This window comes from Mauremys reevesii, linkage group 7, assembly GCF_016161935.1.
Source record: "Mauremys reevesii isolate NIE-2019 linkage group 7, ASM1616193v1, whole genome shotgun sequence".
Taxonomy (NCBI): Eukaryota; Metazoa; Chordata; order Testudines; family Geoemydidae; genus Mauremys; species Mauremys reevesii.
The window spans coordinates 58,024,051-58,045,713 of NC_052629.1; the positions used below are offsets into that span (position 1 = coordinate 58,024,051).

At 45.6% G+C, this 21,663-nt stretch overlaps 1 protein-coding gene across 2 annotated transcripts in view; it reads left to right on the forward strand.

Annotated features, from left to right (window-relative positions):
* The first annotated feature begins 619 nt into the window (after window positions 1–619).
* Window positions 620–21,663, forward strand: part of ZCCHC24 (zinc finger CCHC-type containing 24) — a 162,228-nt gene continuing 141,184 nt past the window's right edge. For both annotated transcript variants that reach the window (XM_039481574.1, XM_039481575.1), the window contains exon 1: window positions 620–1,081. In XM_039481574.1, the coding sequence (XP_039337508.1) occupies window positions 842–1,081 (240 nt within the window). In that variant the 5' untranslated portion in view covers window positions 620–841. The remainder of the gene's footprint in view (window positions 1,082–21,663) is intronic.

Genomic DNA, 21,663 nt, shown 5'->3' on the forward strand with positions numbered 1-21,663 from the left:
CGAGTGAGACAGGCCCTCAAATAATGAGTCCTCAGCCCTGGTGAGAAACAGAAATAAAGAGGGGAATGCACGCTACCGCGGCCCCGTGAGAACACCCTCACGGGACTGGAGTCCTGGCTGCTAGGCGAGCCCTTCTCCAGGCAGCGAGAGACAGGCCCACAAACGCACGGTAAAAGTTTGCACACAAGATGCACGAACTCCCGCACTTCGGAGCCAAGCGGGGCTAAGTTCCGCTCCGTTCCGCCGCCACTGGTGGCGCGTCCGCACCCCGCAGGGAGGAAAGGAGGCGGCGCCGTCCACTGATTGGCCTATAGCCTCATACATATTCAAATTAGCCAGTCCATTGAGCTTTCCAGGCAGCGCCGGACTTCCATCTCCCCGCCCCGGCGCTCCATATGCAGCGAGATGACCCGCGGACTGGATCGGCTGCTGTTGCATAGTCAATCAGCCCCGCCCCTCTAGGGCTGCCTGGGGGAGTGGGAATAAAGTCAGATAGCGGATCTGGCAGCAAAAGGAAAACGAGGGGGAAAAATACTCGCAAGAAAGTTTCCTGCTAACTTTGCAGCCGCGGCAGCAGCTATGCCCGTGCGGTGCGGTGCCTCGGGGCTAGGGGGGCTCGGATCGACTTAGGGAGGGGAGGGAGGGGGAGAGACAAAAGTGTGGGGCTGGCCGGATTAAAGCAAAATAAAGAGCAGCACCCCTCCCCCTAAGCTAGAAGAACCCAGCAGAAGCGCGTGGGGTGGAGAAAACATCCCGGGGAGAGCTGACCGGAGGCAGTGAGCGAGGAGCGGAGGGAGGGGGCACAGAGAGACCCAGGCAGGCGGCAGAGTTTGGGGGAAAGATGAGCTTGTTGTCAGCCATAGACACCAGTGCTGCTTCTGTCTACCAGCCTGCCCAGCTCCTCAACTGGGTCTATCTGTCGCTGCAAGACACCCACCAGGCCAGCGCCTTTGATGCCTTCAGACCCGAGCCCTCTTCTTCCCAGCACCCCGATCTCAGCTACACCAAGAACAGCCCGGAGCTGGGCTCGTCCCTCAATTCCAGCTATCTGAACAGCTTCTTCCAGCTCCAGAGGAACGAGGTAGGTGCCTTTCCCCCCGTGCCTGCCGAGTGGGATCGCTAGGTTGGGTTCAATAGTTTCACACAGAGTCTGAGCTGAGCCAGGAGGGGGGACAGTATCTCTGCGGCCAGAGGAGCCGAGCTGCAATCTGTGATCGCTTTGCAAAAGAATCGCAGAAAGTTCACTGTGAAATTTAGCCCCAACCGCCATGATGTTTGAGAAGTTTTTCCCATTTTTCTAGAGTTGGGTTCCTGTTATTTTAAACAAAAGCTGTCCGGATCAAAGGGAGCCTTTGCTTTTAATAGTTTTTGTAAAGTACGGGGCAGTACTTAAGAGCTGGAGAAAGAGTTCCCTTCTTTTAAGTCCGTGAAAAATAATCAGTGCAGGTTCTTTAACCAGTAATCCCGGTTTGTCGCTCCAATTTCGGATCTTGCCCTAAAGCCCTCAGTTTTGTTGGAAATGGCTTTTTATTTTTCCAACCAGTAAAAATGCAACTTTAGCCTGTAACTTTCTGCTGTTGCTGATGTTGCCAAGTCTGCGCAAATGAACCGTGCTCGGCATTGTGTTCAGATGGGAATGCAACCAACGTTGTAACAAAGTTTATTTCACTTTCAGGTTGGGGGGTGCGTGGGGGAAATTACCGTTTGCTTCTGTGGGGGAGGTATGGCCTATATTTAAATTATATATATATTTAAACCCCCTCCCCCCGGAGTGTGCTCGGCCCACAACTTCTGTTGACAATCTGGTAAACGATTACACTGATTTATTTGCATTGCTATCACGGAGCTGAACCAGATACGGTAGAACAACTAATAACGGGAGAGGGTGGGGGAGGTAGAGGGGAAGGGGAAGGACAACAAATACATTGTAACATTTTAAGTCAGTGAAATTACTGAAATTCAAAACATCCCTCTCATGCTTAAAAATAGGACTGGAAATAATAAACTGGTAATACAGGATAACATTGTTAGATACAGATCTTGTTTAAATAAATACCTTGCAGATGGTAGAACTGAAGCTGAACATTTTAATCAATAATGATGGGAGACTGAAAACATTGGGATTGTTTACTTTAGAAAAGAGGTGATGAAGGGATGTGATAAAAGTGCATAAAATAATGGTCTACAGCAGAATCTTATGTTCTCCTTGTCTCATACCAGAAGAAAAAGGGAACAGTCAATGACATTAAAAACTGATAAGGGAAATCTGTTGTGTGGGGAAGTATTTAAACTGTGGAACTCACTGACACATGGAATCCCAGAGGCCAAGAACTTAATATTTAAAAAGGATTTGGCAATTTATATGGGTATCAAGAATATGGCAAAAATTGTTAAAGAGATATAAAACCTCCTGTTTCAGGTTTTAAGACCCTCTCTAATTACTAGCGATCAGGAGAACCCTTAAGGTGGTATCATTCTTGCACTTTCACCTGACGCTGGCCACTGTAGAAGACAGGATACTGGAGTAGATGGACATTGAGTCCAATGCAGTATGGCAATTCTTAGGTAATGGAGTTTCAGAACATTCCTGAAGCCTAGGAACAGGTTAAAATGAGCTCCCACTTTAAAGTATAGGACTCTTTTTTATTTTGGCACAGGGACCAAAGCTAAGAAATCTTCAGTTAAAGTCAGCAGCCAGTTTTTGGCATAATTTTATTAATGGGTTACTACTGATGCGATTAAGAACCACCACCAAGGAAACAAGTTTAAACATCAGTCAGACTGTATTTAATAATGGAATGTTTTGCAGAAGCACTGTAGTCCCAAATGGACACATCTGCTATTTTTCAAAGGAAGTTATTCAACATTCAGAAGTTCCATGTCCAAATTCGTATTCAGTGTAATTCCTTTAAAAAGGTTAAAAAAATGCAGAATTCAAAAGCACATTGTTCTGTTAGTCAGCAGGCAGTGGGAGTCAAATACAGAACTGCACACCTGTCAGTTCCAAGTTGACAGATATTGTCATTTTGCATTTGAGTTGCACACATTCTGGTTTCGAGACAGAGCTAAGAATTCAGAGTTTCAGTCTTCGTAGACTTTCTCATTAGGGGGTTGATAACACTGTGCAGCTCAGTATTTGCTAATGTTCAAATCCATTCTGTTCAGAGTCAGGTATTTTCCCCCTAATGTAAAACTAGCCAACAGTAATGTGTGGCTGCAGCTAGGGAGGCTGGGAAATAGTGTCCTAGGAACAGAGCCCTCGGTGGAGATTTTTGGTCTTTCTAGGGTTCCCTCTTTCTGTTCCCACTGTATGATTTGTAACTAGGGTTTCATCCTTCTTTCTATCAGAAACATCACCCTCTGCCTTCTGGGAAATATTTCTCTCCAGTTCTTTCTCTACATCCAAAACCTATTCTCACCAACTCTACTTCAAGGCTCAGTCCCTAGGTTTACTAGGCCACTTCCAGATGGCTGCTTCTGTTGTATGTTGCAAACCACAACTTTATCAACCCCATCCTCACTAAGCACTCATGGTGAGTCTGACAGCTACATTTACCTGTGCTACATGTCTGCTAAGGCCCCCACTCAGGTAGAGCACATGCAGGGAAAGGGATAGTTCAGTGGTTTGAGCATTGGCCTACTAAACCCAGGGTTGTGATCTGGGGCAAAAAAAAAAATTAAAAAAAATCAGTACTTGGTCCTGCTAGTGAAGGCAGGGGGCTGGACTCAATGACCTTTCAGGGTCCCTTCCAGCTCTATGAGATATATTATTATTAGATGCAACTGTGTTTTACTCCTTTCACTCTTGTAACAACTTCCTAAAGCACTTCAGTCACATCAGCTGAGAATGCAAACACTGTACAAAGTCTGTAGGATTCAACATCCAGGTAACATGGAGCCATGATTCCATGAGGATACTTCATATTTACAGAGGATCAAGCTTGTTTGCAATTTTCACAAATGCATTCTCCTGCTTCTAACTGCAATTGAGCAGAGCACACAGTTGATCTGAGGCACTTTTTAAATTTCACATTAGTGTGTCTATTGTACTTGTTAATCAATAATTTGCACTTCTACAGCATCTTTCATTTAAGAATCACCAAAGAATTTAAACATGCTGTAGCTCAAAAAAGCGCAAGTCAATACACTTCTCCACACGGTCCAGAAGTTGGAAGCTTGAATGTTTCTTGGCAGGAGAGACCCCAAGAGGATTTCTTCCAATGTCATATTCTTAATTCTTGAAATTCTAATGTCTGTTTTTGTCAACAGTTTCAAATGCCATTAAGTACATACTTAGTAGTTAGACTGTTTACAATTATTTTTGGGAGTAATGGTGCCGTATATTTCTTTTACATCAAGTGGGTTGATGTGATGCCTTTGGAACACAAATAGCTTTCCAAAGTTAAACTGTTAACTGTTTTTAATATAGTGCTTACTTTGGTTTGTGTTTTTTCGTCCTAGTTTTGAACTGGCTTGGCTTAGCCTCAGGCTGAGCTGTGACAATGATTGACGCATAGCTTGTACACAATATTTGGAAAATGACCTAATGAGAGGCCAAAATAGCAACAGATTGAGAAATGACAGGATCATAGAGAATATAATAAGCATGTGTACACCATGTTGTCATGCAGTTGAAAAATTTTCAGAGGAGAGTGCTTGGAAAAGTAGACAGCTCATGAAAAGTTGCTATTATACAGGACTTGCAAGTCTGCATGGCAGTGCCTGTGTATGTGACTTGCATGCTGACCAAAGGAACTGGACAGAAAAAAAATGCAGGCATCCACAAAGTACTCTTGCACTTAACCAAGATTTTTGTCCTCCAGACTTTTTTCCACTACACTGGATGCCTTCTAGATAAACATGATGAATATAGCTGTTTGGTGCATAAAAGCCCCTTGTACCAACAAAAAGGCAACAATAAAAGGTTTAAACAGTACATTGACAATGAATGTTTTGTTCCAGCTGGGAGAATCATTTTACAAAACAGACCTGGTTTAAATAAAATTTTACTGGAGCATTTATTGCCCAAGATATGAAATAAAGGCATTTTGGAACACAACGATGCTATTGAACTCAACTTAACTTTCATTATAACCTCATTCTTTGGAGCCAAGTATTTGAAGTTTGTTGTAGGATTGCTTACAAGGGATTTAATGTATTTGAGAGTCAGCCAGGTAACTGTGTCAGTAAGTGGTATAATTGAGAAACCTAGGATAATGGTGTGTATAATCAGGCGCAGACTCACCCGGTGGCGCCTCCTGCTGGTCATCTCCAGGAATGAGCTCTTTGACCCAGGCGCGCCCTCTGTCAGCCGGTGATCCGCTACTACTACTGGTCCCCCGTGTCCCTCCCAGGACCGCGGTGCCCCTTTAACTGGGTGCTGCCCCCGGCAGTACCCCCACAGTTCTGGGTCTCCCCCTCCCAGGGGAATCCCCACCCACTATCTCCACTTTGCCTCAGTCTTGGCTACTGCCCAGTCTCTATCTAGCCCCTGTTCAGTGGGGCAAACTGCAGTGTAAATGCCACTCATCACCAGCAAGGCGGGTTTTGGACCTGCTGCCTCTGCCTACTCATGGGCTGTCCCTGCAACCCAGTACCTAACAGGCCTTACCAGGCCTGCAGCCTGGGGCTTTCCTAGGCCAGAGCTCCCTGGCTCCCTGGGCCTTTCCCCAGCCCTGCTCCACTCCAGGTACCTGGTTAACCTCCCTGCAGCCAGGCCCTTTTCTCTCTGAACACAGAGAGAGATTGTTGAGCTCCTAGCTCCCAGCCTCTTATATAGGGCCAGCTGAGGCCCGATGGGGCATGGCCCAGCTGTGGCTGCTTCCTCAATCAGCCTAGTAGCTGCTTTCCCTGCCACAGCCCTCTCCCAGGGCTGTTTTAAGCTCTTCAGGGCAAGAGCGGGGTAACCACCCTGCTACAGTATGGCAGACCCTTCACTTCCTCACCCTCGTGTCCCGCTCCGACTCAAAGTGGCGGGACCTCCTGCCACCTCTGGAGGGTGAGGAGCCCCGGTGGGCCAGCCTATATTCTACCCTGGTCCTGAGGCCCGCCGGGGATATCAGTTGGTGGCTCCTCCATGGGGCCGTGAGCACGGGCGTGTACTTGGCGCGGTTTACCCCGTCCCAGACACGTGCCCCTTCTGCGGCGTGAGGGAGACCCTGGCGCACATTTACTTAGAGTGCACCAGGTTGCAGCCCCTATACCGGCTCCTCACCAATATCCTGTTGCGTTTCTGGCTGCACTTTTCCCCTCACCTCCTTCTCCACGCACTCCCTATCCGTGGCCCCACAAAGTCGCGGGACCTCCTGGTCAACCTCCTCCTTGCCCTGGCTAAAATGGCCATCTACGCGACCAGGGAGAGGCAGTTGGCCACTGGAGACTCCTGCGACTGTGGGGCTTGTTTCCGATCCTTAGTCCGTTCATGTCTCCGGGCGGAGTTCCTCTGGGCGGCGTCCGCTGGCTCCCTTGACGCCTTCGAGGAGCAGTGGGCGCTGTCCGGGGTTCTCTGCTCGGTGTCCCCGTCAGGCTCCCTCCTTTTGAGCCTTTGACCGCACTCCTGTCCCTGTTCTTTTATTAGTTGTCCCCCGAAATCAGTTGGGTTTTGAGGTCCTGTAGATCCTCCCCTTAGGCTTGGGGGGGATCCTTTAGCAGTGGGCAGGCTTCCACCCGCCCACTTCTCGGAACCCAATAGGTACAGTATGGCAGATTTATATGTTGTTTTCCATACTCACTTTCAACAGGCTGCCTACCAAATTGGTACAGAATTTGGTCATGTCGTGATAGCCATCATTATGTAGGGACAAACTTGACTTATCAAGTTCAGTGTCCTAACTCCAGCAGAGGCCAATACATATACTTGAGAGGAAGCACCATGTCTTTATGATACACCATCATGTCTTTATGATACACAACCATTCGTGCAGTGCTGTACATGGCACTGGAGAGAGGGGAATTCCTTCCAGTAACTTCTGCAACAGCCCTGCTACATCTGGTCTATTTACCGTTATTTTAACATGCATAACTGCAAGTATTTACTGATTATAACAGTGTAACTAGAGGATAATTTGATACCCTGTGACCTCCCAGATCAAACTTCTTACAGACAAGGAAGAACCAATTGGTAATGAGAAAACATGAGCTACATGAATTCACCATTGTAAGGAATGGATTCACCAATTTAGAAAGGCAGTTTATTTGTGGGGAGGCAGGGGAATTAAGAAATCTAATGGATGTCCTGTGGAAAGTAGTACTAACACTTTCCCTGACCAGGAAAACCGAGAGGTGTGCTGCTTGCCAGGGGCTAGGATTCAAGATGTGACGGAGAGACTGCCGAGACTCATCAAGCCCTCAGATCGCTACCCCTTCCTGCTTCTCCACATGGGCACCAATGATACTGCCAAGAATGACCTTGCAGACTACGTGGCTCTGGGAAGAAGGATAAAGGAGTTTGAGGCGCAAGTGGTGTTCTCGTCTATCCTCCCTGTGGCAGGAAAAGGCCAGGGTAGAGACCGTCGAATCGTGGAAATCAACGGATGGCTACGCAGATGGTGTCGGAGAGAAGGGTTTGGATTCTTTGACCATGGGATGGTCTTCCAAGAAGAAGGATTGCTAGGCAGAGACGGGCTCCACCTCACGAAGAGAGGGAAGAGCATCTTTGCAAGCAGGCTGGCTAACCTAGTGAGGAGGGCTTTAAACTAGGTTCACCGGGGGAAGGAGACCAAAGCCCCGAGGGAAGTGGGATATCGGGAGAAAGCACAAGTAGGTGAGTGCAAGAGGGGAGGGCTCCAGCCCCATACTGGGACACCAGGACAATCAGTGAGTTATCTTACATGCCTATACACAAATGCAAGAAGCCTGGGGAACAAGCAGGGAGAACTACAAGTCCTGGCACAGTCAAGGAATTATGATGTAATTGGAATAACACAGACTTGGTGGGATGACTCACATGATTGGAGTACTGTCATGGATGGATATAAACTGTTCAGGAAGGATAGGCAGGGCAGAAAAGGTGGGGGAGTTGCGTTGTATGTACGAGAGCAGTATGACTGCTCAGAGCTCCAGTATGAAACTGCAGAAAAACCTGAGAGTCTCTGGATTAAATTTAGAAGTATGAACAACAAGGGTGATGTCATGGTGGGAGTCTGCTACAGACCACCAGACCAGGGGGATGAGGTGGACGAGGCTTTCTTCCAGCAACTAACAGAAGTTGCTAGATCACAGGCCCTGGTTCTCATGGGTGACTTTAATCACCCCGATATCTGCTGGGAGAGCAATACAGCAGTGCACAGACAATCCAGGAAGTTTCTGGAAAGTGTAGGGGACAATTTCCTGGTGCAAGTGCTGGAGGAACCAACTAGGGGAAAAGCTCTTCTTGACCTGCTGCTCACAAACAGGGAAGAAATAGTAGAGGAAGCAATAGTGGATGGGAACCTGGGAGGCAGTGACCATGAGATGGTCGAGTTCAGGATCCTGATACAAGGAAGAAAGGAGAGCAATAGAACAGAGACCCTGGACTTCAGAAAAGCAGACTTCGACTCCCTCAGGGAACTGATGGGCAAGGTCCCCTGGGAGAATAACATGACGGGGAAAGGAGTCGAGGAAAGCTGGCTGTATTTTAAAGAATCCTTATTGAGGTTGCAGGAACAAACCATCCCGATGTGTAGGAAGAAAAGTAAATATGGCAGGTGACCAGCTTGGCTTAACAGTGAAATCCTTGCTCGTCTTAAACACAAAAAAACAGCTTACAAGAAGTGGAAGATTGGACAAATAACCAGGGAGGAGTATAAAAGTATTGCTCAGGCATGCAGGAGTGAAATTAGGAAGGCCAAATCACACTTGGAGTTGCAGCTAGCCGGAGATGTTAGGAGTAACAAGAAGGGTTTCTTCAGGTATGTTAGCAACAAGAAGAAAGTCAAGGAAAGTGTGGGCCCCTTGCTGAATGAGGGAGGGAACCTAGTGACAGAGGATGGGGAGAAAGCTAGTGTACTCAATGCTTTTTTTGCCTCTGTCTTCACAGACAAGGTCAGCTCCCAGACAGCTGCACTCTGCAGCATGGTATGGGGAGGAGGTGACCAGCTCTCTGTGGAGAAGGAAGTAGTTTGGGACTATTTAGAAAAGCTGGATGAGCACAAGTCCATGGGGCTGGATGCGCTGCATCCGAGGGTGCTAAAGGAGTTGGCCGATGAGATTGCAGAGCCATTGGCCATTATCTTTGAAAAATCATGGCGATTGGGGGAGGTCCCGGATGACTGGAAAAAAGCTAATGTAGTGCCCATCATTAAAAAAGGGAAGAAGGAAGATCCAGGGAACTACAGGCCAGTCAGTCTCACCTCAGTCCCTGGAAAAATCATGGAACAGGTCGTCAAGGAATCAATTCTGAACCACTTAAAGGAGGAAAGGATCAGGAACAGTCAGCATGGATTCACCAACTGGCTCTGTGGATGAGGGGAAAGCAGTGGATGTGCTATTTCTGGACTTTAGCAAAGCTTTTGATGCAGTCTCCCACAGTATTCTTGCCAGCAAGTTAAAGAAGTCTGGGCTGGATGAATGGACGGTAAGGTGGATAGAAAACTGGCTAGATGGTCGGGCTCAATGGGTAGTGATCAATGGTTCCATGTCTAGTTGGCAGCCGGTATCAAGTGGAGTGCCCCAAGGGTCGGTGCTGGGGCCGGTTTTGTTCAATATCTTCATTAACGATCTGGAGGATGGTGTGGACTGCACCCTTAGCAAATTTGCAGATGACACTAAACTGGGAGGAGTGGTTGATACTCTGGAGGGTAGGGATAGGATACAGAGGGACCTAGACAAATTAGAGGATTGGGCCAAAAGAAATATGATGAGGTTCAACAAGGACAAGTGCAGAATCCTGCATTTAGGACGGAAGAATCCCATGCACTGCTATAGACTAGGGACCGAATGGCTGGGCAGCAGTTCTGCAGAAAGGGACCTAGTGGAAGAAAAGTTGAATATGAGTCAACAGTGTGCCCTTGTTGCCAAGATGGCTAATGGCATTTTGGGTTGTATAAGTAGGGGCATTTCCAGCAGATCGAGGGATTTGATCATTCCCCTCTATTCAGCACTGGTGAGGCCTCATTTGGAGTACTGTGTCCAGTTTTGGGCCCCACACTACAAGAAGGATGTGGATAAATTGGAGAGAGTCCAGCGGAGGGCAACAAAAATGATTAGGGGGCTGGAGCACATGACTTACGAGGAGAGGCTGAGGGAACTGAGATTGTTTAGCCTGCAGAAGAAAAGAATGAGGGGGGATTTGATAGCTGCTTTCAACTACCTGAAAGGGGGTTCCAAAGAGGATGGATCTAGACTGTTCTCAGTGGTAGAAGATGACAGAACAAGGAGTAATGGCCTCAAGTTGCAGAGCGGGAGGTTTAGGTTGGACATTAGGAAAAACTTTTTCACTAGTAGGGTGGTGAAGCACTGGAATGGGTTACCTAGGGAGGTGGTGGAATCTCCTTCCTTAGAGGTTTTTAAGGTCAGGCTTGACAAAGCCCTGGCTGGGATGATTTAGTTGGGTTTGATCCTGCTTTGAGCAGGGCGTTGGACTAGATGACCTCCTGAGGTCCCTTCCAACCCTGAGATTCTATGATTCTATGAACACCTATTATAATGAAAGAATGCTAGATGTCTGAAGACCACCAGCCCATCCTCACATTAGTGAGGTTCTCAAGAGAAAAGGGATAATGTTAATGAAATTAACAGGTAATATTAAACTGGGAAATGTGAATGACAGTGAGGACAGAGACAATATAAAGGTATCTGAGGTCCTGTTTGCTTAAAATCTCTCTTTTTTTCTACCTAAATATCAACTTTACTTGCCTCAAATCAGCCTGTATGTGCCTAGACAGAGATTCAGGTGCCTAAGTGTGGCTAACAATATGAGCAGAAAGTAACAAAATGAAATTAAACTATCGTAAAAGGTAAGTACATATACACCGGGAAAAGATACTCCCATGCACTGATATTCAGTGGGAGGAAAAAATAAAGGCATGATGGGGACAGTAGATGAGATGCAAACTGAAAATGTTACATGGCGACAAAATAAAACAAAAAACCCTTTGTAATTTTGACTCCATACAGACAAGCTTTAATTACCTCAGGGAGTAGGAAATAGTCCTGTATATCTGTAGCTCATCTTAGATTGTAAAATCTTTGGGGCCTTTGATTATGTTTGTACAGTGCCTAGTACAGTGGGGCTTGGGCCTCTAGGCATTACTGTAATACAGATAATAAACTGTAGCTGAAGTGTTGCATTTGCTGTAGTTAGGTGGCTCTGAGCCCCTCATTCATTACCAGACAGATAGCCAAAATGGAGTGAGTTCAGATGATCAGAATGACTAATTATACTTTTAGCAAAGCAATGATTAAAAGGCTGGAGGAATATTACTGTATTTTAATATGTGAAGGATGTAAATAGTAAGCATTGAGAGAAATTACTTAGGTGGTACACAGAAGAAAGTGGGATGAAATTGAAAAAAAGCAAAAATCAGGGCAAAATATCAAGAACAGCTTCCCCATAGTAAAATCTAAAAGCTGGTGGATTAGCCTTCGAAGGGAACTGATGGGAGCCTCGTAGGTTGGGACTCTTAGAATTAAACTGGACCGTGCGCTAGTAAAAACAGTGTAGGGATCTAACTTGTACTTGCAGGGAAATGGATCAGGTGACCTGTTATCCATCTCTCATTTCTAGGAATACCACACACTGACTTCATACTTTGTGAAGAGAGATTTCCTTTTCTTCTAAACTTATCAATTTTGAGGGAGATGGTAAGAAAAGAGACTGATGAATTTTCACTACACTCTTTGTATCTTCTGAACATAGGAACTGCCATATGTGATCATACCACTGGGTCCAGTACGTTCAGTATCCTGTCACTGACAGCAGATACCTCAGCTCAAGGTGCTAGAAACCCTTCAATAGGCAGTTCTGGGGTAACCTGCCCCTAGGGCAAATTTCCTCCTTATCCCCAATAGAAATTAGTTTATGCCCTGCAGCATGGGAGTATATATCCCTTCCAGATCTTGTTTATTTAAAATGGTTACTATTCTAAATCTGAATATCCTCATTATCCATACTAATGTATAATCCCTTAAATATTTCAGTCAGACATTTCCTAACGTCTCCATTTCAGGGTAAATAAGTGCAGTTACTAGCCATCTTTTATTTAAGTGCCGTTGTGTGAAAAGTGAAGTGATAGCCATGGCCATGAAATTTAAAAAGGTCGTTTTCAGAACTGTAGAGGTTTGGTTTAAGATGACAAAAATAAGTATTTTTATTCATGCCAAATGCTTGTCATCCTTGAAGCAAATGCAAGAATTACCATTAGAGAAATGTCTTTTCAAGGCCCTAACCATAAAGTACCAAATTGACTTCAGTAGGGCTACTCATGCGAGTAACGATTACTTACATAAATGAAGACAGCAGGACTATGCCTTGTGTTGGGCCATGGCAATAAGCCTCCTTGGCTGCTCTTCTCTGGAGAGCTTTTCAGATTTCAGCTATGCCCATAACCTGTCTGTCGAGCCAGAGTAGTTTAGCTCTCCTCTGTGGAAAAAGAAATTTAAACGGCTGTAAAAAAAACAAAACAAAACATGTTTTCACCTATTTCCTCTTTAATCAAATAGATTTGCTGTAATTTCCAGCGCAGAGAGAGAGAGTGTGTGTGTGTGTGTAAATATATATATGTAATTGTGGATATATTATGTTTATAACCCCAGAGATATCAGTAAGATTTGTAATACATTAAAAAGGCATTTAACACTGAAACACAGTCTGAAACACCGACACACTGTTAAACATAGGAACAGGCCCATGTGCCCAAAATTATACTTTAACAAAACATACTGTAATGGTGGTGGTCTGTTTCTTATGCTTGGTTAATTTCTTCATTGTCATTTTTCTCACTATTGTTCATGTAATTACTGGCACTTGGGAACTGCACACTTGACATGTGCAGTTGGCAATAGCTCAACAATCCCCTGCCCTCCGACTCCTTTAAGAATAATAGGAGATGATTAACCATCAATTTTTTTGTAAATTACAAGTAGCTTATGGCCATTTAAAGTAACAGTCAACTTTAATTCTAGCCAATTAAAAAAAAAAGTTAAAAATACTTTCATGTACACCCCTCCAGTTACCATCACCTTCTATTTTCTATTTCCCCTCATAAACACAGGAATCTGACAACACAGGTGAAAGAGTGAACCTGACTAGACACACAAAGTATTGTCAAATAAACAAAGCAATCAAACTGGAACAAAATAACTTTTTGACCCTAACTTTTCAATTCTATCATTTTTATCTGTTACTTGTAACAATAGGTAAAAAGTTCCAGAAGAAGTGACATTGTTTTATGTTGACTGTGTCCCTTTAAATCTTTCCTTTCAGTAACCCTAGAAATACTGAATTCGGGCCCCCCCCCAAATTTGAGATTCCAAGAGACCAATCCCAATAATGCAATTGGGGCCCAGTATAAAGTTTATTTTTAGATTTTCTTCATCAATTAATGCTTGTGAAAGATTCCATTTTCCACATGAAATTCTCTGTTTATCCACAGGCATTATGTGGAAGTAGCCAGGAACAGTGCAAGCTTTCCCCCTATTGCCCAGCCAGCATGCCCCAATACTCTTTAGGAGAGATTACCTCAAGGGTGAGAAGGTCAGATTTCATAGTCTGTTCAGTGCTGAATATCTTTGTTGAGTTTTTGAACGAAACTGCCAATTAGTGCTAAATGCAGTTGTAACTCCTGTGGTGTAATATAAACCCGAACAGGACTACAACCATTCTACTTATGCCACTGCGTAGGGTTTTGGATGGTAAAGGATTTTGGTCATTACCAACTCAGAGCACATTTAAAATAACAGTCTAGAGATAGAAGGCTCCATACCCATTAACAGTTGCTTTACCTCATATTCTTGTGTTGCTACTTATTTGTTATTGTTGTTGTGTTGTCTCCTATGAGATGTACCATCCAGCTGTGTTAGAGGGAGGCAGTCAACTTCACTTACAAAAAAAAAAGAGCTTGAATGAGCATGTCCTGATTTAAAAAAAAAAATCCCTTAAGAGATTTATAAGGAGGTGTCTGTTTCTCTGTTGATTTTTCAGAAGGGTGTTTAGGATGGTGGGGCAAAAGCCACAGCCCCAAACCTGCTCAGAACCATCTGACCTCACCCACTCTTCATATGTTTGCTGTCAGTTCAGTTTCAGTTTCAGTTTTGCTGCTGCTGTCTTGGTAAACACCATCTTACGGAATCTGGGAAAGAGCATGCATGCAAACACCCTAAGGAGCAGTGCATCGGAGTCAGGTCATCATGCTACTGCATGAGACAAGAAGCACAAGTGACCAAATTACTCATTATGGCACATGCCAAGTCTTTCTTGTTCTTAAAGTAATGCCAGGATTAACCAGCAGAGCAGTTTGGCTACTAAAAGGAAATCCTGCTTGTTTTACTCAGTAGAGTTATCCCACTGAAGACAATTGGATTCCTCATCTGAGTAAGAGCAGCAGGACGCAGCCCTAAATTGGTCCCACTGATTCTGAAGTAGCTTCAGCTGCAAAAGCCTTTCCTCTGTTGCTCCTTTATCCTCCCTGTTTCTGAAACTAGCACTGCTGAGTTAAACAGTGCATATGCTTTTGCTTCGTTATCTAAGCAGTTAAAGTTTATTTAGAGTTGGGCATTTACATATGGCAACAAAGGAGACATCCATACAGTGTTCCATAGCCACTTAATATCACATCAAAGGATGAGCCACATTTGGAAAACTGGAAAGGGCAAGAGAGAGCAGAATTAATTTCAAAGCCTAATTCAGCTCCCAGGAGCATAGGCGCCGAGTTATATGGGCCCGTGAGGCCCATGCTCCAGCAATATTCCCGAAGGTGGGCCCAGCTCCACCAGTGTTTGGGCCCCAGGCCCTGTGCTTTAGGGGCCCCGCGCCAGGGGTCGGCAATGTGGGGTGCTCTCACGCTCCCCACAAGCAGCTCCTCCCAGCCCTGGAGAGGCCCCAGCGCTGACTTGGCTCACAGCCCATTGGCCGGGAACCCCAGCCAATGGGAGCTGCAGGGGGCGGTGCCAGAGCTGCCTGGCCACGCCTCCACAGCAGGGAGGGGGAGCGAGCCACCGGCAGCGGCTCTCAGCCCTGAGCAGAGCAGCAGCAGGGTCTGTTCCTCTCGGACTGACACAGCCGGTGAGCTGTGGGGGCAGCCAGACACACGGACACAGCCGGGGCGGGGGGTTGTGGGACAGACACACACAGCCGGGGGGTTGTGGGGACAGACAGACACAAGGACACAGCCGGGGGGTTGTGGGGACAGACAGACACAGCCGGGGATGGTGGGGACAGACAGACAGCCGGACACAGTTGGGGGGTTGTGGGGACAAACAGATGGAGCCATGGGCGGGGAAAGGAGCAGCAATGGGCACCCTGGGGCTGGCATAAAATACACAGGACGGGGGGGCTTCCTGAGGGGACTATAGCAACACCCCCCGCAGAGCAGACCCAGGTTGCAGCTGGCTCCGCCCATCACAGCCCCCTACCCCACAGAGACTCACACAACCCTCTGCCCCCTCGAGAGACTCCCAATGACCCCTGTGCCCCTGTCACTCCTCTCCAGAGAGCACTCCCCTTTGTGCCAGACCACTCCCCTCCCCCACTGCCTCCCCTCCTCCAAAGCTCCCTACAATCTCCCCCTTTGCCTTCCGCCCCCCAGCCCAGCCCATTCCATTGGCCGGGAGGCTCCCAGGCTATTGGCTAGCAGGGCCCATGGGAGCTGCACCTGAGGCAGGGTGCCTGCTTGCAGATGCAGACCTGCCTGGCTGTGCCTCCACAGCACAGGGAGTGGGAGCCACAGGTAAGCAAGCCCTGGTCATCATCATCATCACAGGCCCAGTAAGTCTCTGGATATTTAATGTCACTGATGCAAAATGTGTGCAATTTTATGGGTTGAAGATTGAATGACATAATACCCACCTGCCCACATTGTCCGTCACTAAGTCCAGTAATTTTGTCAAGTGTTTGTCGCACAACATGGTGGTGCCTACCCCTGCCTTGTGCTTCAGGGGGTGATGGGGTCCAGGGCAGCCTGGGGCGTTAGGGGGGGGCCTGGCACTGGCAGCAGTGAGTGACCTGGCCCCAGCCCACTCTGCTCAACCTCGCCAGCTCCCGGCATTGCTCAGGGGCAGGGCCTTCGGGGAAGAGGTGGAGTGGGGGCGGTGTGGGAAGAGGCTGGGCGGAGCAGGGTTGCTCGCTGCTGTCGGCGCCAGGCACCCCGCTAACCCCCCAGGCCACCCTGGACCCCACGTCCCCCTGAAGCATAAGGTGGGGTAGGCATCCTATGGATGGGACGGATCCACTTGGGCACCACCAAAAATTATACAAACCTGCCGCCCATGCCCAGGAGAATGATATGGAACCAATAATTTATAGTTAAGTTCTTATTAATTAGTTTTTGAAAAGTCAGCATTGGAGAAGAGCCCAGCAGTTACATGTATTTTCAATCTGACTGGTGGAAAAATCATTGGCTAACTCATAAACAATTTGGAATTTTACATTCCCAGAAACCCCTCATTGATGCAGCCTTAGCACTCATTTTCTGTCCCAACCCAGACTCCCCAAGATAAACCTCATAAGATTTTTTAGTCAGGTTTTTCACACACAATATGTAACAGTATTTATTTTACCTTTCATTCCAAAGTACCTGAACAAGCTGTTATTGTAGCTAAGTACCATGGAGTGATTTTTCATTCATTCTTCCTATGCAGATCCCTATGGGGTGGAACAGTCCACAGGAAAACCACTCAGTTGTTTAGAACAGCAAGCAAAAAACAAGTTTGCTGATGAAATAGCACAGGTAATTTGGGTAGGCAGGTAGGAATTTGACCAGGACACTTGTTAACATGCCTGTTCTTGTGGAAAGTAACATGGATCTTAAATTCTCAAAACCAGATATAAAACCAAGGTCCTATCTCTTCCAAGATATGAAAACTTCTCCCCTGTTATTGTAAATGTTGGGGTGTGGGGAGATGAATGAAGGGAGGGGTAAGCATGGGTAATATGCAGCATCTATCAGTAGTTGTACTGGTCCTCAGGAAGAAAAATGGACTTTATCTCTGCTTACTAGGCCAGGAATATTGCTAAAAAAAATGTTTTCTGGTTCAAAGTTTCTGGGCAGTGAAGCAGAGAGGACACTTGATTTAACACAAGTACAATGATATTGGATGCTTCCTTAAAACTGCTGGGTAGTTCCACAAGACACAAGATTTAGTATTTGCACTTCCCTCTTTATGTGAAATCTGAGAAGCAATTTGATGCCCATTTTGCCACACTCAGGCAGTTATAAGAGGACCCACAATGAAATGCTTACATTAGGCAGAGAATATTAGGCTTTGCTCCTTTGACATTATGTGAAGAAAACTTTATTCAGCCATTGTAGCTCCTCTTGAACCTGAAAGTATTTTGAAGTTTTGCAAAACTATTGAGAGTCAAAAAATCTAGAAAGATAGGATTTCACTAAATCTGATACGATTTAAGCAGATGATATTTCATTAATGGCATGAGTTAGATGATGCTTTGACATGTGAGGTCAGTCGAATATTTCATATGATACAAAATATTGATATCTACTTACAGTAGAACCTAATAAGGATTCACCTGGGGAAGATAAGATAAGGTACAGAGAACTAAGAGTTTGTGCATTTTTATTTTTAATGCCCTAACCTATCAGGTCTGGAAGCAGATGTTTCATACTCTTGGCAATCCAAGATTCTCAGCTTTCCAAGGATATGACAGTTGTTTCTAGCCTTGGTGGCTTGTGAGATATCACACTTTAAAACTGTCACCGGCCTATCATGGCCTTTTTGTCACTGGTTAAGTCTGAATATGTATTAACAAGTCCCAGATTTAGAACCAGAGAAATTTGAAATCCCTGCAGCTCTTCAGGTCCCATTGAACTGCTGAAACTTACTGCATGCTCTTTACAACTAAGGAATTATGTTCTGCACTTTTTGAGACTGATCGTGAGCAAACTAAAAGCATTCTGCATGGCTCACAAAAGCGCTGCAGTCTCTTTGACTCCTGCAGCCTATTTTGAGGACTGCTTCAGCCTTGTAGCAGCTGCATAATGCTGCTTTAGTCATTGCATGACCACCTACATCCATTACCTTCAAAGGGCAAGAATCTGTGATTTTGCCCCATCTGACAACCACATAACGGATCAACATCTTAAGAGGATGTGGAGGCTGGTTCTATCTCAGCGACCTGCCTGCCAGCCAAGAATTTTAGAGAGGCTACATGGTTCAGAGAAGGCTTTCCCCCAAGCTAACAGCTCCCACCCCTCAAACTCTCCAGAGGGTGGGTGGGTGTGTTTGCAGGGGGAGTCCACATTTCTTCAAGTTAGATTAACTGCTAGACAACCAGGGTACATGTCTCAGAGCCACCAACACCTTGGGCTGGATAGACCCAAAGCAGCAAAAGTTACTCTGTAGTTATCAGAAAGTTAGTTATTTTATTGACTGCATTTTAAATTGTGGGAAGCCAAGCAAAAAAAAATGAAAGCTTAAACAAAAAACAGAACAAGATTAAGATGTAAATGTGCACTTTCATCCACTCTTCCTCCCCCAGCACCCCTGATAATTAGTTTCCATTTAATAGGACAGACTTCATCCCTCCAACAGATATGGAAAATAAGCCTAGATTTAAAAAAAATCTTTAAAACCAACTTGAAAAGGAGACTGCTTTTTTATTAACATGTAAATTAAGTGTTTGAGAGAAATCATACGGTAAAGGGCTAGCTAACTTGGACTAAAACTGTGCAAAAACTGGAGTTACCAAATTACAATTCCAGCCTACAGCTTCGTAAACAGTTCTCTTTCTCTTTGTGTTAATACAACATTTATCTTACTCAAGAACTGGCATTAAACCCCAAACATATTGTGAAGCTCAGTCTGGCCGGACGATATATTGTTTTCTACCACTGACAGTGACCTGAGGTTTTTCTCTTAAACTTTGGCAGCCGTTGTACAGGCTGCTGTGCCAAGAAGGCATTATTAAATCGAAAGTATATAAACAAAACTGTCTCAGATTTATGGGTTAAATTGAACCATAGCAAAATGTTTAACCATCAGATAACTGCACAGAAGGTAAATGCCTTCTTTAGTGTGTCTTAAACAGGAATTATTTTTCTTGCATTTAGAGTGTCAGAAGACCCACCAAACAAAAGGAAACCTGATCCTTGTTTTTTTCAGACTATAGGTCAAACTGAGACAAAATCTCCTGCAGGAAGCAGAGACGTTAACAGAATGTGACCATGGGTATTAAAGTGCAAAAATCAGAATGTCCATCCGCTCCCCATATCGCTTTTTAACCTTACATCTTTGAATAATCTGTCTTGACACCCATAAAACTCTGTGCTTATTTTTAACAGAGTAAGGAGGCACTTTTGAATCAAGCTGTTGGCCAGAGGTCTAATATGTTGCAATCCCTCTCCCCGCTGCAAAAGGTCAGGAAGATTAGTAGTCTGCAACTTGGGGAGATTCAGCTGCACGCAGTCCAGAGACAGAAGGAATGAAAGCTCCTGTGGGGATGCGTAGCAGTAATTTGCAGTGTGAATGGTCTCCCTTGTCCCTAATATAGTGCTCATGTGTTAGAGCGTCTCTTCAGTATAAGTGGGCAGTTGTTTAGCATTCAGAAGATGAAAAGGCTCCCTGCAGAGCTTGGTACAAGAATTAGAAAGCTCCTCCAAGACTGTATGTCTGACCAGTGGAAATCTTTATAGTTGCCTTCTCATCCCTTACTCCCACCCTGAGGGCTTTTCCCGGGGTCACTGCTACACTGTAATGGTATTTGGGGCTCAGTGCTGCTCCCACTGACAGCGAAGGGAGCAGGAGCAGGCCTTTAGGTAGCAACGGGCAGGGGAAGCTACTTGGACTTGTGAGTCATTCTGAGTACAACAAAATTTGTCAGAGGAGCCCCATGTAGTTTTGTGGCCTGCTAGGCTGTGCATTTCAGTAGGCAGTCTGGGGCTTCTTCCCCCGACCTCCCCAGCTGTTCTCTAGCCATTGGCACAGATTATGGGGAGTTGGGTGATGAAATCTCATGCAACTCTTTGTATGCCTGTTCACAGGACGCACAGAAGTGACCAGTCTTGGGTAGTATTTTTAGCTAGTCTTCGCCAAACCAAGAATATCACTCCCTCTGATTTACAGATGAGGAAACTGAGGCAGAGAGGGATTGGGGTGGCTTCCCTAAGGTTGCACAGTGAATTATCAGCAAATATGAGACTAACTTCCATGCCCTTGCTCAGTGCATTAGGCTATACTACCCCTCCAGCTCCAGGTCTGTGTCTGAAAGCACCATCCCTCTAGAGAATTCTTACAATTCCTCTCCTCAAGAAAGGCATATCTAATTATACAGTGGTCTAGAATTCCTTTCCCCTCAAGCTGAGAAGCTAAGGGAAGGAACAGCTGTCATAGTTTTGGGTCAGACACTGGTGCACCAGGTTTGATAAAATAAGCATCTGCCAGAATCTGAAGGTAGACAAGGCCTCCTCCTTTCACCCAGTTAAATTCACATCCTTATTCACTTCTGCATTTCAGAATTCTGGAAGAGAGAAACTATGGGAAAGGCTATTGTCACAAGAGGCACAGCTCACTAAAGAGGTTCAGATCCAGATATTTAGGTGCTTCTCTGAATCCAGACCTGCCAGCTTTCTGATAGACACCCCTTGGGATCTACAGTTCTTATGCAAAACTGTTTGCCTGAAAAGGACCTAATATATCATTTAACAAGGATTTTTAATACCAGCAATACAGCAAAGACAGCAGTTTACACTTTACTCTCCCTCTCCCTCACCAAGGCAGCTGGAGCAAGATGTAAAGAGTACTCATCCTTCCCTGTGTCAAGGTGAAGGCTCATTTGGGGTTTAGAATTGTTCATTCAGTGACGGTTCCCCTCCCCGACCCGCCTCCTGTATTCATACTGACTATTTAAACTAAATATTAGCTTCAAAAGTGTCTAGAGGTAACAGACCACCAGTGCATACTTTTTTTTAAAGGGACACAAGCACTTTGTTTTAATGTTGTGTACATCTTGGTTTTGCATGTAGAGCTTGTCAGGGATTAGGAAATGGAAGTCATACCTAGTGATCAGAGCAGAAGTCAGGGGCAGATGCCAGAGACAGGAGTCAAAACTAAAGTCAGGAATCAGAGGTGAGGGTCAGAGCTGGTATCAGGAATCAGAGGCCCGGGGTCAGAACTGGAGTCAGAGCCAGGTTACCTGGAGCATGTGAAAACAAGAGCAGGGCTGGGAACAAACAAGCACAGACACTATCAGAGCCTTAGGGGAATGTTTTGAGTAGCCAATGCCTTGTTCCTGCTGCTGGTCTTAAGAGCAGGTCTGCTGATTCCCTCAGCTAATCAGGCAGTTTGGCCAATCAGGTATCTCAGTTGGGGTCCAGCTGTTCTTATTAGAGCACCTGGGCATTAAGTTAGCAAGTAAGCAGGCCAGCTGTGGTTCCTTATTCCTGACAGCTTGATTTCTGTCTCATTCTATTTTCATACTTATCAAACTGATCGTGCAAGGTGTGGGAGGTAGGACAGGCAGTTTAATGGGACAAATTGAATGTTGGTGTAACCCCACAGTTGTCAACAGAGTCA